At 56.1% G+C, this 18,430-nt stretch overlaps 1 protein-coding gene across 4 annotated transcripts in view; it reads left to right on the forward strand.

The window, feature by feature from the left end:
- Positions 1–18,430, forward strand: part of MELTF (melanotransferrin) — a 47,886-nt gene that overhangs the window by 387 nt on the left and 29,069 nt on the right. For 3 of the 4 annotated variants that reach the window (XR_003095582.1, XR_003095583.1, XM_006030006.3), the window contains exons 2-8: positions 2,473–2,627; positions 8,912–9,011; positions 11,908–12,090; positions 12,472–12,622; positions 16,189–16,256; positions 17,167–17,354; positions 17,719–17,899. Coding sequence is in view for 1 of the 4 variants with exons in the window: in XM_006030006.3 (XP_006030068.1) it covers positions 2,473–2,627; positions 8,912–9,011; positions 11,908–12,090; positions 12,472–12,622; positions 16,189–16,256; positions 17,167–17,354; positions 17,719–17,899 (1,026 nt within the window). In the remaining 3 variants the exon portion in view is untranslated. The remainder of the gene's footprint in view (positions 1–2,472; positions 2,628–8,911; positions 9,012–11,907; positions 12,091–12,471; positions 12,623–16,188; positions 16,257–17,166; positions 17,355–17,718; positions 17,900–18,430) is intronic. The other variant, XR_003095584.1, reaches the window with a different exon arrangement.

Below are 18,430 nucleotides of genomic sequence, written 5' to 3' on the forward strand. Positions count from 1 at the left end.
AACCTGGCAGCGACTGCTTTGCTTGATCAGTCCAGATCCCCCAGCCGTCTGCCCCTGAGGTCCTGTTTGTGCTGCATGGGCATTGGGTTCCTGCGGCGCTTCCTGCAGGAGCGGGCGATTGCCTGCATGTCGTCTCCTCTCTGCCCTGTACTGCCCTGTGGTGTGTTGGCTTTCCCCAGCCCCAGGGTGGTGCCTTTCGCGGGTGCCGTTGCCAAAAGTCCCAGATACCAGGCACACATGTAAAATAGTCTAATCCTAATCTTTGAGACGTCTTCTGATAAAAGCCCCAGAGATACTAGCTCCACGCACTCTCTGGACGCACTTGAACTGTAACGTGATACCAGCATGACTGCGCAGGGCTGTAGTTCTGTTGTGCTGGTAAAAGAATTGGCTTTGTAATTCTGAGAGCAAGAAGTTACTGAAGTAGAGCCTGAGATGGTGCAAATGGGGCTTACCATCTCCCACCATCTCGTGCCAGATGTATGTCTGCAAAGCAGCCAGGACACCGCATCAATGTGGGGTCAGAAACTAGCTTGCTGTTCTAACGCGTGCTTGGCCGGCTGCAGGAGGGCAGCTAACCACCGGCCATCTCTAGCCCCACTCCAAATGGGTTAACTCGTAATCATCCTGAAAGGGATCCTCTGTTCAGGGCAGGCACCTGGCCAGTGCTGGAAGCAGTGCTATTTGCAGCAGTTTCGCAAGAGGCAAACTTACACTCCCTGCCCTAGTAGCTGAGCAAAGAAGAAAGGAGTGGATTCATACGATTTCATCACATATGTTAGAAAGAAACAGAGCCAAGCAGCAGGGGCCATTGATCTTTCATCTCCCAGACTAACACGGAAGACTCGTCCCCGTGTACAATACAGCTATTGTCTGCGCCGCTTGTCGTAGCATTCGGTGCAATGCGAGGATTGGAGAGTCACGCTGACCCTGGGCCGTGTGGAGCATGGACAGAGTTGTGAAAATGTAAATGAGCTGGATTGAAGAGGAAAGGAACCCAACCCCCTTATCTGCGGGATAGTCACTACTATCAAAAGGAAGGGAACGCAGGGTGGGAACATGTGCTCTTCACCCACAGACTGACCACTGCTTCTGATCGCCCACCAGCCTCCTGTGCTGGGATGCCAGAGAAGCCTTGTGTCTTCTGCTGGGTCTCTAGCCTCTGAGAACTGTAATAGCCCAGGGGCCTGGTGCAAAGCCTGAATTCAGCAGGCACTGAATTTTTGTGCACACGGTACACACCTGCTCATGCCACGAGGTCTGTGTGACTCTATAGTGCAGGCTGGCCTGAGCCGGGGCCAAGAAACATGTGCCAGGGTCTGGGTTTCAAGTCACACTGGCAGATGATATTTGGGTCTGATTTGGATGGATGTTGATGTCAGCGGAGCTGCTTGTGAGTTGTGTCGCAGTAGGCATCCAGCTCCTTGGTGTTGTTTGGCTGAGGGTAAAGCTCACGGGCTCTGCGAGGCTAAGTGAGTCACAGCACCAGAGCGCTTCCAGCTGGAAGACTTGCCCTAGGTCCTGGTGGGTGTTTGCAGCACACCCTTTCCTGCAAAGCCAGAAAAAATAGATGCCGTGGATCACCGTAGGTTGGATAGTAGGAAGAACTTTCTAGCCATGACAGTGGTGCAGCATTGGAGCAGGCCTCCTAGAGAGGTTAGGGAACAGCCGTAGCTCAGCACATGTAGAAGCAGGCAAGAGAGACTTTTGTCTGGAGTGGTTCGTGCGGGGATGTTGCTGCACCGCCCAGGGTGTCGGACTAGATGCGGCCCCCACACTGAGCTCCTGTCCAGCTCTCCTTCCTGCTGTTCTCTACAGAAATCTTAGCTGAGCACAAGCTAAGTCAGATGGGGGAGAGGAGCACGACATGAGCAGCCTCAAGTTACAAGTGTCTGAGAGTGGAGCTGGACTTGGACTCTCAAAAACCAAACTGTAGAAGCAGGCACTGAATTTGTGCACGGGACATGCACCAGCTCGTGCAAGACGCGTGTGTCTATAATCAGCAGGCGGGGGCCAGCCTGCTTGCTGCCTGGCACATGGCAGTGCTGGTTTACCCAAGCAATGGTCTGTTTGCAGATGCACTTAGAGACCAAGGCAAGGTCCTTCTTTGACTTACAGAAAATGTCTTTCATCACTTGGCAGATAACTGCCGTAGGTGCCTGTGCCTGTTCGTTTGTTGGTACATCTTTCGATGGCTTTGGGAAGGGCTTCTTACAAAGGGGTGTCCCGGGAGGCAACTTTTCCAGCCATGTAATGCCATAAGCATCCTTTCTGAACACCTGGGGCTGGGCTTTCATTCAGGCTAACAAGAGGTAGGGCCTGGCTCCAGCGCGCAACCGGTCCCTGCGCAGGATTTCTTCGGGGAGGCCACTTGCTGCTGAACGTTCGCGGTCTGGCTCTTTTATAATCGATCTGTGGGCTCAGGTACAAAGGCACAGCATATACTAAAGCCTCTCTCGGTGTTTTGCACAGCCTGCGGCCTGCCGCACATCAGGTGGTGCACCATCTCCGTCGAGGAAATGGCCAAGTGCAATGACATGAACTCAGCCTTCGCGGAGGCCAACATCCTTCCCCGTCTGTCCTGTGTGAGGGGTGGCTCGGCCAGTAACTGCACCTACTTGATCAAGGTGAGTGCTAAGATGTTTCACCCTTGGCTGGCTCCTTGGAAAGCAGGGAGCAGGGAAAAATCATTTGCCCAAGCGACAAAGGAGACGGCTGTGCATTGAGTAGCTGATAAAACCAAGTAGGGGCCTCCTTGTTTACAGGTGCTTGCACCTCTCAAGTCTCCCTGCCGTGCCAGGGGAGTTTCCATTCAGTGTTTCCCACTAGGTACTGTCTTCTCTGCTCAGGCAGACCCAGTCACAAAGAGCAGAAACAGGAGCCTCAGACCTTTCAGAGCAGCTCCTCTGCTCTCGTGTCTGTGACCCACCTCGGAAGGAGCAATGGGGGGGGAAGCCCTGGGATGGGGACTGCATTGACGCTTACGGTACTCTGCCCCAGGGAGCCCTCTTCACGAGGGCTGGAGGCGCACCGATACGTGGGTCCATATCGTATCGGCACCAGTACAAGGAAAGCTGACATTATCAGCAATCAGCTATTCTTGGTTTATGTTGCTGACAAATGCCGCGTGCGTGTGTGCAGCCCCAGCAAGGCCACGGCCAGGGATGCAGCCTGGCAGCGTGGAGAGCAGCGCCTGTCAAGTCTGTTGTGGGAAAGGGGTATGGGGGGGCCAGGTCGGGGCCCCCACGAGGAGGGAGGGAGTGGGGCAAGGGCAGGCACTGCACAGCCAGAGTGGGGCAGCATGCACCCCTGGGGGAGATGGGGGGGACGTGCCCCCCATCTGTGTGCGGGGTGAGGGCAAGCTGCCGCTGCAGGCCGGGGCTGGGGGGGGCACCAGGCTCTTCCTGGCGGCGGGGTGGGGGTTGGGATCAGGCTGCTCTTGAGGCAGGCAGCACTGGCATGGGAGGGAGGCTGTGGGGGGGCTATGGCAAATTTTGGGGTGGCTGTAGCCTTCCCCAAGCCCTCCTTCCCAGTGCCGCCACTGCCTGCCCTGAGCGCAGCCTGCCCCCCCTGGCCAGGAAGAGCTCGGCGCCGCCCCCAGTCCCAGCCTGCCCTCGCTCCCAGCATAGATCCAGGGTGCATGTGCCCCCCATGCCTCCCCCGGGGCTGCACGCAGGGGTAGGAGCCGCAATGCCTGCTCTGCCCCACTCCCTCCCTCACCGCGGGGGCCTTGATCTGCGCCCCGCTACGCCCCTGCCCTTTCCCCACAACAGACTGGCCGGGCGGATGCTGCTCTCCAAGCTGCCAGGCTGCATATCGGCAACCGGATCAGTATTGGCTGATACGGCCGGTCCATATTGGCCTTTGGTATCAGCCCAAAAGGTCTTTATCGGTGCAGCTCTCATAAGGGCAGCTTGCTCAGTGCGGAAGACTGATCTTGCCCCGCTACGCCCCTGCCCTTTCCCCACAACAGACTGGCCGGGCGGATGCTGCTCTCCAAGCTGCCAGGCTGCATATCGGCAACCGGATCAGTATTGGCTGATACGGCCGGTCCATATTGGCCTTTGGTATCAGCCCAAAAGGTCTTTATCGGTGCAGCTCTCATAAGGGCAGCTTGCTCAGTGCGGAAGACTGATCTTGCTCAGGGCTGGTGCCACGACCTCCCCGAGCTGCCAGGCCAGGTGTGCCGCTGGCCTGCGCTCCTTACAGAACCAGCAGCCTAGAATAACGCCCCCCCCGGAGCTTGGAGGAGTGGAGAGGAGGGTCTGGAGTGGAGACAGGGAGGGGACGGTAGGTACGTTGGGGTGGGGGTGGTGGATGCAAGGCCCCAGAGGGGGCACGTATGGGCAGAACAGGGACCTAGGCCTTGAGGGCAGCTCAGCTAAGATACGCAGCAGCGCTGGCCCACTGCCCACCCGTGTGCGGTGGGAGCGCAGACAGCGCTGTGTAAGGCTGAGAGCAGGGGGTGCCAGCCTCCTGGAGCCGGCACCTGCTGTGGCTCTTTAAGGAGCTCCCAAATGGCTCTTAAAGTTTCTAGTCTTTCCCAAGATTAGCCACCAGTAGTTCCCCAAGATGCTGCACAAAGCATTTGAGAAGCATTGCATTACGTCCAGACATGCAGAAATGCCATCGGGCAAATGCAGGGCCCTAAACGCAGAAGTGCGGAGGACAGACTCGGTGCTGACACTGCCTGGCAGAACACGTGGCGGGCAGACGTGCTGGGCTGCAGTCTGGGCTCCGTGTAGAGGCGTGCCGCTCCTGTGCAGCACCAAGAAATGACACGCAGCGCACCCTGGGACAGGACAGGGCCGGTCCCCTCCACCCTGTTTGTAGTGCCAGGGTGACTGTTCTTCCATTGCCCTTTGTGAGCCCCAATTAACACCTGTTTGTTAAATATTCTAATACGCCAGGGTGCAAGCTGCTAAAGCTCGCTCCAGTTTTCTGCACCATGCTCAAACACACTGCTGGGCTGAATACAATGGGAATAAGTATCCTGGGACATGGTCTTATAGAAATAATAGGCACTTCCCCAAGCAGGTAAACGCAGCTGCTTCTGGTGGTGGAAGGAAAAAGGGGCGCTGGCTCCAACAGCCGCAGCTCTACGGTGCTGAGTAAATAGTCCAGGGTAGGTTGAGCCCCTTTGGAAAGGTTCCTTTCTGAGAGCGACGGTGGCAGTTGGATAAGCAGAAACCTCGCTGCTCCAATAATTCCCTTTTGTCCGTGACCCACCATGCATGCCGCCACGCCCGTGTGCAGGACAGCCGGTATCGGGATCCTGGAAGGTTATGGGTATTGCTGCGCAGAAACTGTTGTTCTCCCTGACGCACGTCCCGTCTCTTTATCTGGAGCAGCAATAAACTAGCACCATAGCAGAGCTGTGGCAAGGGTTCATCTGCACAGGGCAGTCTTGGACCTGACTATTCCTGACCTGGTGCTTTGATTTATCACGCTATGATGAGCATGTGGTTTCAGAACTGGCACGTGTAGTTCACAGCACGCTTCATGCTCATTAGATGAAGGTGCCGCGTGTGTGTAAACCTGTGTTTTTAATTGCTATGTCGTTCTTTATGTAGTTTTGTGTCTTCAAATACCTCAGAGCTCCTAAACTATACTTCACTAGTTGCTGATAGGAAATGAATGGCTGGAAGAATCAAAGGCTAGAGGGTGAAAGTGAAGCGTTTGCAGCTCTGCCAGGAGCTGACGCATGGATGTCCTGCCTGGGGCCTCTCCACTGACGCATTCATTCGCCCTGGTGCCAGGAGAACGTGTTTTCTGCTCCTAAAGAGCGTTTAGCAAGCAAAGGCACAAGGATTTCCAGATTTGCACTGCTGGTCATACAGAGCCTCTCACTCATTCTGCGTAAGGCAGACACCAGTTCTCGGGTGGTATTTAGGTCTTGGGGTGCAGGAATGAATATCGGAGTCAGTTATTGATTGCCCGACAGCAGCACTGAGGCGCCTCTGTCATGGGCCAGGGAGCTGCACAGCCCTCCAAGGGCCTTCCCCCACCCCTCCACACTCCCAGCCCAGGGCTCAGATGGGACGTGAGGGGCAGGCTAAGCAGGACGTGGGCAAGGAAACCTGAGCTATGAGGTGGTCTGGATTTAGCAGCTCAGCCTGGCCCAGTGGGAAGGGTCTGCGGGCACTCGGCGAGCTGCACTCCCGGGGGCTGCAAGGAGCCAGAACAGCCGCTGTGCGAGTGCTGGTGGGAGTTTGGCATGGAGGGGCCAAGGGAAGGCAGGTTGGTAGCTAGTCATAAGTGATGCCGCAAAGGCAGGGCAATGCTGTGGGGTGCGTGTAGGGCAGAGTTGGAGGGCTGGGTCCAGGGCCGTTCTGCAACAGGCCAGGAGTTTAGTTTGTCTGAGGGGGTGCAGAGGGACACGGATGGGGTTGGCGGTGCAGAAGTGGGGAGCTGCGGTCATCGTCACGGTGCAACCTGTCAGCGTGGGCGCAGCGGAGCCGGAGCGTCTGCCCGTCAGCGGTTACGCGGCCCCTCCTGGAGCGCGGCTGCTGCAGGGCCCAGGCCTGTAACGAACTGAGCAGGGCTCTGCCAGAGAGGCGTGGGAATGGTCACGGATGTCTCTGGGCCGTGTTTTTCGGGTTGTGCCTAGTCTGCACCTCCTGAGGCTGTAACATTAGTCAGTCTGTCCCAGTGTCCGGGATGTAGCCCAGCGAGGAGTTGCAAAGCCAGCGTGTGTGAAGTGCTGAGCTGGCAGGCAGGACGCCAGCAATGGCGTTTCTGAACTGTGGGAGCCTGTGGCCATTTCTTGAGAGGTCCTCCAGCCAGTGCACAAAGCTGCAAAATCGTGGGCTGTGCCTGACCCTGGACTGGCTCCTTGCTGAGCCCCGCAGAGCCATCAGTGCAGTCATGCCTCGGGCGCAGCTCTGTCCTTGAGAGCAGTTTTTCCCCCTCTTCTAATGATCTACGAAACCCTTGCAGCTGTTCTTGTCCAGATAGAGCTGCCTGTGATCTCTGAGCCGGCGGTAGACTGAACTCTGCTCCCTGAGGCAGGGCCGGCACGGGGGAGGCACCAGAGTTGTCAGCGGCCAAAGGTCTGCTCCCGCGTGATCTGGGCTCGGTTCCATGCATGTGCTTGTGCTGCAGGTAAAGTACAACCTGGTTGCTGTCAGCTGGCAAAGCCACCCAGGAGCATCTAATAAGTGATCTCCCCTTGGTGTTGGAGTCCCGAATGGGCCCAGAGTGGGCACTTCACAAATGCAGTGACACGGATGAAGCAGGGTCTCCGTCACAGAGTGGATCAGTCTGCCCCTTTTCAGGGGGAAGGGGAAGTGTTGCCTTGCACTACCCAAGAAGCAGCCTTATTCGGTCTCCCTCTCCCAAGAGGACTCTCTGCAGCCCTCCCTAGCATGGTGCCATACAGGGAAAGCCTCTGACGTCGAGACCTTGGCTCTTCCCAGTCCCTGGCTTCCCCGGTCATCTTCAGTACCCCCATTTGGGGTGGGTCAGAGTGCCAAAGTCTCCAAGAGCACAGCAGCCTCTGCTCAAAAGCAACCAGTCCTTATTGTGCTGATCCAGTTCTCTCCCGCCGTACCCTGATGTGATGATTGGCTGGGAGGCTGTCCTAGAAAGCAGGGGGGTCTGGGTTGAGGCGCTTGTCTGGGCTAAGGTCCCCTGGCCTCGGTCCGTCTGCCTGAGGTCGAGTCTCAGGACTGCAGGCTCCCAGGGCCCAGCTCCAGCCCTACCCACGCAGGCGCTGGGCTCTGTGCTTGTACCCCCAGTCTGCTGCCCAACACCACAGTCCTACCACTAACAGCGGCACTAAACCTTGGCACCCTTCTCATTGGCTTCCTCTGCCCCTACGGCCACAGCCGGTCCTCTGGTGTTCAGATGCAAACAAAAAGATATGAGCATCTGCTCTCAAACAAAAGGTTCTCCGTCCTGGCAAGCCGTGGCACACCGTGGCAAGGCCCCAAAATATTTATCTTTGGCTGCCTGGCAGTGCAGGAGCTCCTGCAGCTTCTCTGCAGCCTGGAGTCCTTCCTTGCCCAGCCAGGCCCACTGCCGCCTGGAGCGCAGCTTCCTGCAGCCTGCAGGGCCGGACCGAGCCCCTGCCTCGGCTTGTACGTGTATGTCTCTCCCTGGGTCGCCTGACCCACTGCTTCCGCCCCAGGCCTCTCGATCACTGAAGAGCCGTCTGCCGCTCCCGGTTTGTCCAGGAGGCTGGAGCCGTCCAGCTGATCCATGGCTCTCGCTCTCTCCTTCAGTAATGGGGTAGGGGCCCCACTACAATTTAGAGATGCCACTACTCCAAAAAACCCCATCTCCCATGAGAGAGATGACTTTCTTAGCTGACTGGGAAGCTAGCAGAACAGTACCAGCATATATATACTTGTTAAAGTCCACACTTTCCTTTGCTATCAATATTTCACAATCTGAAAAAGTAACATTGCCACAAAAATGTCTTTCTGAAATTGAAAATATAACTACTCTGTGCTTCCTTTGAGATTTGGACCAGAGAAGAAGGGAAGCTAAAAGTGGGCCCAGGCGAGAGGGCTCCCCACACAGACACGCCGACACGGGAGGCGGAGAGGCAAGGGCTGGGGACATTTCTGAGAACGGAGGTTCCCCTGCCGTGTACGCACTAGCGGGGTCTTGCAATCGCGGTGCTGGAGGCTCGTCCGCGGTCAGCCCCTAACTTCCCACAGTCCAGCGCCGGTCGACCACAGCGGCACCTTCCCCGCTGTGTTTCGAGCAAGAGCAGAGCTGGCGAAAAGGTGTCAGCGACACGCGGCCCCATCCGCAGTTGTTCATAGGAGTCTGACGGCCAGAAGGACGGACCCTGGCAGCTCGAGGATGATACCAGCCATGGCTGCGGGGGACTCTGTCCTCTGCTGTGGAGGGATGCTAATAACCGTGACAAGAGACAAATTCTGGCCTTGTTTTCTCACAGAATAACATGGCAGACGCCGTGACGCTGGATGGTGGCTCCATCTACCAAGCGGGAAAGGAATATAACCTGAAACCTGTGGTGGGAGAAGTGTACGATCAAGGTAGGTGCGGGGAAGAGGAGTTACTGCGCTGCTGCGTCCAGTGCAGGCTCTCGGGTGCTTCCTGCGCTTTCAGGCCGTGCCCCGGGTACCGTGTGCTGCACTGGTGGTAAGCGAAGGCAGTTCGGTGTGCAGATACTACACACAAAGAAACCTTGCTCATGAACCAGATCAGCTTTTTTCCCCCTAAAATAACCTGTTGCCTCTTACGTAGGTTGGAGAGGAAGGAAAAATAGTGAGCTGTGAGATCCAGGCGGGAGCAGGGTCTTGAAAGGAAGACAAGCCCTGCCACCCTTCCTAGCCCCCTTGTTCCTCAGAGAGGCGAGCGGCTGGGCAGCTGCTGGAGGGAGCTTCTTGGTGCCAAGGACTGAGCTATAGGTGGTGTGGCCTAGCAAGCCCCTGAGGGAAGGGAAGGCAGTGGTCTGGGCCTGGGTCCGTTCAGGAGTCGCATTACCAAATCCAAAGGAGAACCCAGGGGCAGAGTCCGCAGCACAGGCCAGGGTCAGGGTCAGGGTCAGGGTTGGGGTCTGGGAAGCGGACGCCAAGGTACCAAGTCTAAGGGATAATCCACAGGTTGAAGTCTAACAGCATTGGTTGGTATCCAGGGTCAGGAAGCAGATTCACAGGGGAATCGAAAACGGGAGGCCAGGAACAAAGTCAAAGCCAGGGTCAGGGCCCAGGGAGCCCAGGGACCAGAGGCTTGTCGCAGCAGACCAGGGTCAAAACTGTGGCCTGGCCTGGCCTGGAGACTGTTGCCGCAGCGGGAACAAACGGGGAGACGCTGCTCCAAGCAGCCAGGCAGGAAGCCAGCTGGTTACCTGGCGGGGGCAGAGTGTGTCGCCAGAGACCTCAGGCAGGTGTGGCTGTGCAGGCGATTAGCTCAGGCTGGGCCGCCTGCTCAGGGTGCCGGACATCCGGGACCTGCAGCAATGCCCCCCTTCGGTTCCTGACTTCCGGCCCTTCTGCCCCCCTTGGCGTCTGCTGTCCATCACCAGAGCCAGGCCTGGCCAGGAAGATGGGGTTGGGCTGGCTCTCAGGAGGGAGCAGGGACTGACAGGAGAGGTGGATGTGGGCGGGGGAAGCTGGCTCTTCCCTCTCCTACCTGAGACAGAAGTACCCGCAAAAGGCCTTGCTACAGCACAGCCCCTTTGGGTGGCATTTCCTGGGGGCCGGGCTCCATCCCTCGTGGTGCCCGGCTAGAGGCACTGTGCGTTCAGCAGCTGGCACCCGGGTATGCCGAGCGCCGCGCGCAAATCAGCGAGTCGGCTCCGGCGGCTCTGCCATGTGAGCCACCCTGCTGGGCACAGCACTGCTCCCGCTGAGGGAGCACGTGGTCCGCTTTGGGCTCTGGGGGAATGGTGCTGGCCATCAGTGGGCTGAGGGGTGTACGGACGGTGGAGTCTGTCCCCAAGAGCCACAAGCACTGCCTCCTTCTGAAGCCCCCCAGGGCAGGAGCCAGCACCACTTCCCTTGGAAGCTGGTTCCAGGTCCTAGCCGCCCTGACAGTGAAGTAGTTCCTACGGATGTCTAGCCTGAAACTACCCTCCGCTAGCTTGTGTCCATTGTTTCTTGTAACCCTGGGATTGCTCACGGGAGCAGGGACTCCCCCAGTGCCTGCTGGTCCCCCCTGACTAATTTGTAGACTGCCACTAGATCCCCCCCGGCCTTCTCTTGTGGAGGCTGAACAGGTTCAGGTCCTGTCACCTCTCCTCGTAGGGCCTGCCCTGCTGCCCCCTGATCATGTGGGTGGCCTCCTCTGGACCCTCTCCATGTTGTCCACATCCCTCCTGAAGTGCGGCGCCCAGAGCTGGACGCAGTACTCCACCTGCGGCCTGACCAGTGCCGCGTAGAGGGGGAGGATCACCTCCTTGGCCCTGCTCGAGATGCACCTGTGGATGCACGACAAGGTGCGGTTGGCCTTCCTGACCGCGTCCCCACACTGCTGGCCCATGTTCATTTTGGCATCAATGATGACTCCAAGATCCTTTTCTGCCTCTGTATGACGAGAAGGGAGTTCCCCAGCCTGTAGGTCTGCTGCTGGTTCTTCCTCCCCAGGTGTATCACCTTGCACTTGTCAGTGTTGAAACCCATCCTGTTCTCATCCGCCCACCCCTGTAACCTGTCCAGGTCCGATTGCAGCCTATCCCTCTCCTCCAGCGTGCCCACTTCTCCCCACATCTTAGTGTCATCCGCGAACTTGAACAAGGTGCTTTTCACCCCCTCGTCCAAGTCACTGATGAAGATGTTGAACAGTGCGGGCCCGAGGACCGAGCCCTGGGGGACCCCACTGCCCACATCCCTCCAGGTCGAAAACGACCCGTCCACCACCACTCTCGGGGTGCGGCCCTCCAGCCAGTTGGCGACCCATCTGACTGTGTAGGTGTTGACGCCACCGTGCCCTAGTTTTTTAATGAGGATGGGGTGGGAGACGGTGTCAAAGGCCTTCCTGAAGTCCAGAAAGACTATGGCACCCAAACGGTCCCTTCTGCCTTTACATGCTACAGATCTGCGAACCTAAGCTAACAACGTGCCAGGGAGAAGTAGGGCTACATCCTGGCAGTGCTCATGGGTCTGCTGCTAAAAGCAGAAGTGACATTTTTAAACAAAGTTAACTGTGGAATCCTCTTAACAAGTAACCCCACTTAAATCGGCTCAGTCCATTTTCCTGGCAGTTGTATTTAAAGAAGAAAAGACAACTGTGGTCTGTATTCATCGGGGGAGTGGAATCACGCCAGGGTCTGAGCTCTGCACCCTTTGCTCATGGAGATGGGGACTGCCCATGTCATGTCAGCGTGTCTCAGCTGAGTAGTGTCTCACATTATGCTGTAATGTAGTGCAGTGTCCCCCTCTAGCAGACGTGCTAGTTTATTTTACCTGATTCCCTTTTGTCCCTGTGCAGAGATGGGCACGTCATACTACGCGGTGGCCGTTACCAGAAAAGATTCCTTCATTACTATCAACAGTTTGGAGGGTGCAAGGTCGTGCCACACTGGCATCAACAGGACGGTGGGCTGGAACGTGCCCGTTGGCTACCTCATCGACAGCGGCCGCCTGGCAGTGATGGGATGCAATATCCCCACAGGTAAGAGCTCCTGTAACCTGCTCTTTCGAGGAGTTATGCTACCAGCACCCACGTGAGCCCTGCTCTCCCAGCGGCCCTCGCCTGGGCAAGACCATGGCCCCCCCAGTGGAGTGAGGTTTCACCAGGGCAGGAGGTGAGCAGGGCGGCTGGTTTTGCCTCCTGCTGTTCAGTCTTACTGGGAATTGTCCCGGGGCAGCTCAGGTGAGAGTCCAGCCCCAGGTCAGATAGTTTCCTGAGAGCAAGGAGAAGCTTGTAATAAGTTTTAAATGTTTTATGGGACAGTGGAGGGTGGGTACCTTCAGGGTTTGTTCAAATGTGATTGTGGGGACAGGGGGCTTGTTTTTGTTGCTAAAATCATCTCACCCCCAATTTTACCTGCAGCTGTTAGTGAATATTTCAATGCAAGCTGTGTGCCTGGGGCCAATGCTGCAAATTACCCCAAATCCCTCTGCCAACTCTGCAGAGGAGATGGGCAGAGCAAGTGTGAGAGAAATTCAGATGAGCCCTATTACGACTACAGTGGCGCCTTCAGGTAGGTGGTAGCGTTTCTCCTGTAGTGTCTGTGCCCTTCAGCCTGGTGTCTGAGCACCACCGACCTTAACAGCATGCCAGAGAGCCAGGGAATAACATGGACAGACAATCTGCTCAGACATAACCAAGTCCTGAGCAACAGCCAGCCCTCGTGACTTTTTACCTCCAATCCACCTGCCGAGCCAAGTGTTTGGCAAATCTGAATCTTCATATTTCAAGGGCAGGTTGGGGCTCTTCGTATCCCTTCCTCTGTTCCCCCCGGATTTGCCCTGGCAGCCCTACCACCGTTTTCCTTTACTTTTCCTGTGCTGTCCGCAAGCTGCATTCGTGCCCCTGTAAATAGCCAGCCCTCCCGGCTCCAAGGGCCAGGCCCTCCCAGATGCTGTAAGTGAAGAAAGCTGTATCGTTTTATTATAAACAGTGGCCCCTCCTCCTCCTGTGATTTTAGTTTGTCTCGGGTTGTAAACTGTCCAGAGCTGAGAGTTTCTGGATATTTATGTCTTGCACTGCATGGAGCTCATTGACACAACTCTCACACATTTCATAGACATTCGGGCTGGAAGGGACCTCAGGAGATCATTGAGTCCAGCCCCCCGCCCCAGGGGCAGGGAGTCAGCTGGGGTCAGAGGATCCCAGAAAGATAAGTGTCCAAACATTTCTTAAAGGAGTCCAGAGCAGGTGCCTGCACCACCTCTGGAGGGAGCCCATTCCAGGCCTTGGGGGCTCAGGCAGTAAAGAAGTTTTCCTTATGTCCAGCCTGAAACGGTCCTGGAGGAGTTTGTGACGGTTGGTCCTTGTCGTCCCTTGGGGCGCTCTGGTGAACAGGTGTCCCCCCAGATCCTGATGCACGCCCCTGATGTACTGATCGGCAGCCACCAGGTCCTCCCTGAGCCTGCGCTTCTTCAGGCTGAAGAGTCCCATGGCTCTCAGCCTCTCTTCATAAGACCTCTTCTCTTTTCCTCTGATCATGCGCGTGGCTCTCCTCTGGACTCTCAGTCTTCTTCACAGCTGTCTTGAATTGTGGAGCCCAGAACTGGCCGCAGTACTCCAGCTGCGACCTCACCAAGGCCGAGTACAGCGGGAGGGTGACATCCTGCGATTTACTTGAGAAGCATCTATGGATGCGAGCCAGAGTTGGTTTGCTTTACCAGCTGCAACATCGCATTGGTGGCTCATGTTCATCTTGTGATCGCTCGTGACCCCCAAGTCTCTCTTGGCCTTGGTGCTAGCAAGGGTAGCACTGCCGAGCTTATAAGCATGCTGTGGGTTTTTTCCCCCAAGGTGGAGTACCTTGCATTTATCTATATTGAATGTCACCAGGTTTGTACCTGCCCACTTTTTCAACCCATCCAAGGCAGCCTGGATCACCAGCCTATCCTCAGGTGTGGACACTCTACCCCGAAGTTTGGTGTCATTGGCAACCTTGGCCAGTCCACTTCTAACACCAGTATCTACATCGTTGATAAAGACATTAAAGACAGCCGGTCCAAGGATTGAGCCTTGGGGGACACCACTGGTCACAGAGCACCACGATGATTCACTTCCGTTGACCACCGCTCTCTGAGTCCAGCCTCGGAGCCAGTTCCCCAGCCATCGGACCGTGCCGTAGCTGAGACCACAGTTGGCCAGTTCTTCCAAGAGGAGATCGTGGGACACCAGATCAAAGGCTTTTTTAAAGTCCACATTTTTATGTCAATCTCTTCTCCCTTGTCCAGGGGATATGTCACCTGGTCAGAGAAGGAGAAGAGATTGGTCAGGCAAGACCTACCTGCAACAAACCCGTGCTGGCTGTCCCTCAGCCAGCCTGTCAAGGATGGTTTCTTTTATGGTCTAGCATCTTTCCAGGGATTGAGGTCAAGCTGACTGGTCTGTAGCTCCCTGGATCTACTTCCCTCCCTGTCTTGAAGACGGGAGTTTTCAAGTATCTTTGCCAGTGGCTGGGCTGTGACTCCTGCGAGCTCCTTAAGTACTCTGGGGTGCAATCTGTTGGGACCCGCTGACTTGAAGGTGTCCAGCCTCTCCAGGTGTCCCTTTACAAGGTCTACACCATTGCCGGGTATAAATTCATCCTCACCCTGGCCATCCCACATCTTGCTAGGCAGGGTGGTCCCTTGGAGTGGATGAAAACCCCATGTGAAGTACCCATTAAGCTAGTTAGCTTTTTCCTGGGTGTTGGTTGTCAGTTGTCCCATTTGGTTTAGCAGTGGTCCAGTGTTACCTTTGCTTTTCTTCCGACTCCCCACATACCTAAAAAAGGACTTTTTATTGTCTTGGACACGTGTAGCCAGGTGGAGTTTGGTCGCAGCCTTGGCTTCCCTGGTCTGCTCCCTTCAGGTAAACCAGCACAGGATAATCCTCCTTTGTGGTGATTCCAGCCTTCCATCCTTTATACGCCTCTCCTTTTTGGCGTAAGAGGTCTACGAGTTCCCTGCTGAGCCAAGGGGGTTGCTGTGCCCTTCTGCTACCTTTTCTGCAAGATGGGATGGACATGCCTTGTGCTTTCAGGATCGCTCCCTTAAGGAGCAGCCACTCCTCTTGGACTCCTCTCCCTGTCGAGTTGTGGTCCCTTAGGGCCTTGACAAGGAGCCTCCTAAGCTTATCAAGGTCAGCTTTCCTGAAGTCGAGGACTTCTGCATTGCTGACTGACTCGCCAGCTTTACGATGGATCAGCTCTTGGTCACTGTCTCCCAGCTTCCCTTCGATCTTTAGGTTGCTGACTAGATCATCCCCTTTGGCCAGTACCAGGTCCAGCAGCACTTTACCTCTTGTTGATCCACAGACTTCTTGGGTCAGCTGGAGCTCGTCCACGCACCTGAGGAAGCTTTGCGACCGTTCGGATTTGGCCGAGCGCTCTTCCTATGAGATGTCTGGGTAGTTGAAGTCTCCCATGACAGCCATGCTCTGGGAGTGTGCAGCCTTTGCCAGCTCCCTGGTGAAGTCCTGGTCGAGCTCTTGTTCCTGGTTAGGGGGTCTGTAGTAGACTCTTACCATTGTGTCCCCTGTGCCACGTTCCCCTCGTATTTTAACCCAGAGGGTCTCTAGTCGCCCTCCCTGGGTGCCAATGTCGACTTGCAGGGAGGTGTAACTTTCCTTGACATAGAGCTACATCCCCACCCCTTTTATCTGCATGATCTGTCCTGTACAGGGTATAGCCGTCCATGCCTATGGCCCAGTCATAGGTGGAGTCCCACCAGGTCTCCATTATTCCTGTGAGATCGTAGTCATTCTTGTTTAGCAGGAGGACCAGTTCCTCCTGTTTGTTCCCTGAGCTCCCGGCATTGGTGTACAGACACGTAAGCATCCCGTTGGAAGCCCTTGGCTTCCTTGCACTCCCAGGTGGACACTGTTCCAGGGCTGGGCTAGGACAAATAATAGGAGAGTTTTTCCTCTCCATTCTAGTAGCCATTGGTCTTTGCCTTGATCCTCACATCAGTGCATGGTTTAGTTTCTCTTAGTGAAGGTCTTGGGGCACATCATACTCTACAGGCCTGTGGTCATCACTGAGCAGTGTCCTGTGGTGATGGGTAGCCCTGTGCAAGTGTGTAAGCACCGTCATATTTATCCTAGGTGTCTGGCTGAAGGGGCAGGAAATGTGGCCTTTGTGAAGCACAGCACGGTGTCCGAAAACACGGACGGTGAGTCACCCAGAGTTTGGCAATGCCAGGAACCAGCGTCTGTGTAAAGAGGATGGTGGTGTGGGATGCAGCACCAGAACCCGAGGAGGAGGAGAGAGCTTAGACACCGTCCTTGAGTGTGCTGGCGGTTGCAGCAGGGAGCACAGTGGGGTTTCTGACAGCCCACGGAAGCAGAGATTGACCTGAACTCAAGTCCTGGACCCGAGCAAGCCTGAGCTTTGCTGGGTGTTTAAAATTTGAAAACAGATTGGCTTTGGCTCCTTGCAACCTGGAAACCTCAGCAACTTGAGTATAACGACTTGTCCGGGGCGGGCAATCCTAACCAAAGCAACTTCCCCTACACTCAAAGCACTTTGTGCAGACTGCCTCTAAATGTAATGCTGCTCAGCCAGTGTGTGGATCCATTGTTACGTCCGCTCACTGCAGAAGTCCAGGGGGAGGGATGGGGGAAAACAGATATTCTAGGCTGCTCTTGTGGCCCTGCATTGTGGGACTGCTTGGGCACTGCTGCAGTGTCCCTGCCTCGCCATCATTCAAGGTGTCCTTGGTGCTGCTCTGGCTTACGGCCAGCTGCCTGCAGTCTCATAGGACTGTGTTGGCAACTTGAGTAGTTCCAGCCCTTCCCACGGCCACGTGGGGGACGTGGCCGTGGGACGCTGGGGTCAGGGTGACGAGGCAGCATTCAGCCACTCCAGACACTTCACTCCCTGGGGACTTCTCCCTACTTTACTTTGTTCTCGTGGCAAAGCAGGTGGAGGGCAGCTGAGAATCGCAGCCCATTGATTGGGCCCCTCCCAGCCCCCTGCACCAGGCAGGTAGGGCAGATGGGGATGGAGGAGGTGTGACAAATGTGTGAGTAGCTCAACCCAAATCTGCAGCCGTTCCATAAGTGTGTCCTGTCTGATCTCAGGCCAGACTCTGCCTTCCTGGTCCCAGCAGCTCCACTCCAGTGACTTCCAGCTCCTCTGCCGTGACGGCAGCACAGCTGAGGTCACTGAATGGCGGAGCTGCCACCTGGCCCGTGTGCCGGCTCACGCTGTCGTTGTCAGACCTGACACTGATGGGTCACGTGTCTTCCAGATGCTCGACCAGGGGCAGGTGAGTCCTGTCCTTGTCCCTGGTGTTTGTTATGGTTGGCTTCATCCCCCCCAGACTGATCCTGGGAGACACTGACCTCCTGTTGCTCGGGGGGAGCAGAGGGCATTCGGTACCTGGACACATTAGGTCCAGATATGGGTTTGGCCAATGGATGGCGCTGGAGCTGGGGTGTAAAGCCCTGTGGGTGTAAAGCTTCTTCTGCCTTGCACCTGGCTTATCCTGCGGCCATTTCACAGGGCAAGGGGCTGCTACCAGCCCTCGTGCAGGACTGGTAGCCCCAGGGCTTCGGCTGTGCGGAGATGAAGGGTACTTGAACACAGCAGTGCTTGCCTCACGGGTGTTTTCTCTTTCCTTCATGTCACAGCAAAGGTTCCGTGGCAAAGGCTCCAGCTTTCAGATGTTTGACTCGGCAACCTACAGCGGGAAGAACCTCCTCTTCAAGGACTCCACCACGGCCCTGGTTCCCATCACCAACCAGACCTACCAGGCTTGGCTAGGGGAGGAGTACCTACATGCCATGCAGGGCCTGGGCTGTGATCCCAGCAGTAAGTTGAGCCTTTGGATTTCCCTCCATAACTGGGAGTATTGGTTCCCTGCACCAAGACAGGCCCCCTTTGCATCCTGAGATCCTTGGGGCACCGTGGGCCCGATCTCCTGCTGCAGGGGGGAAGACGGATGCTCTGAAGTGACCATGAAGCACTGTGCTCCCCTGCTCCAGCTGCGGCAGTGTGGGAGAAGCTGAGTTATTTCTCCCAAACAAACCAGTCAGGCTGTGTTTCTATGCCAGGCAGTGGGCACAGGCAACTGAGTGCTTATTCTGAGCTCAGTACAAAGATCCAGAGACAAGGTCGCAGAGGCTAATGCTCCGTTTCATCACAATCCACTCCGAGGTCTGACGCAGAGATGGATCTCCTGGCGGGCAGCACAGATACAGTACTGTCTCATCATCATACTGCCACCTTCAGTGAGGCGAGGCACTGAGGAGGAGATCCCTATTCTACCTTGGTTTTTGTTCCACATCCTTCTCCTTGGTGCTTTAGCTCCTGGTTTTCCATTCTCCCTTCACCAGATTAAGG

The sequence above is a fragment of the Alligator sinensis genome, unplaced genomic scaffold (genome assembly GCF_000455745.1).
Source record: "Alligator sinensis unplaced genomic scaffold, ASM45574v1 scaffold632_1, whole genome shotgun sequence".
Taxonomy (NCBI): domain Eukaryota; kingdom Metazoa; phylum Chordata; order Crocodylia; family Alligatoridae; genus Alligator; species Alligator sinensis.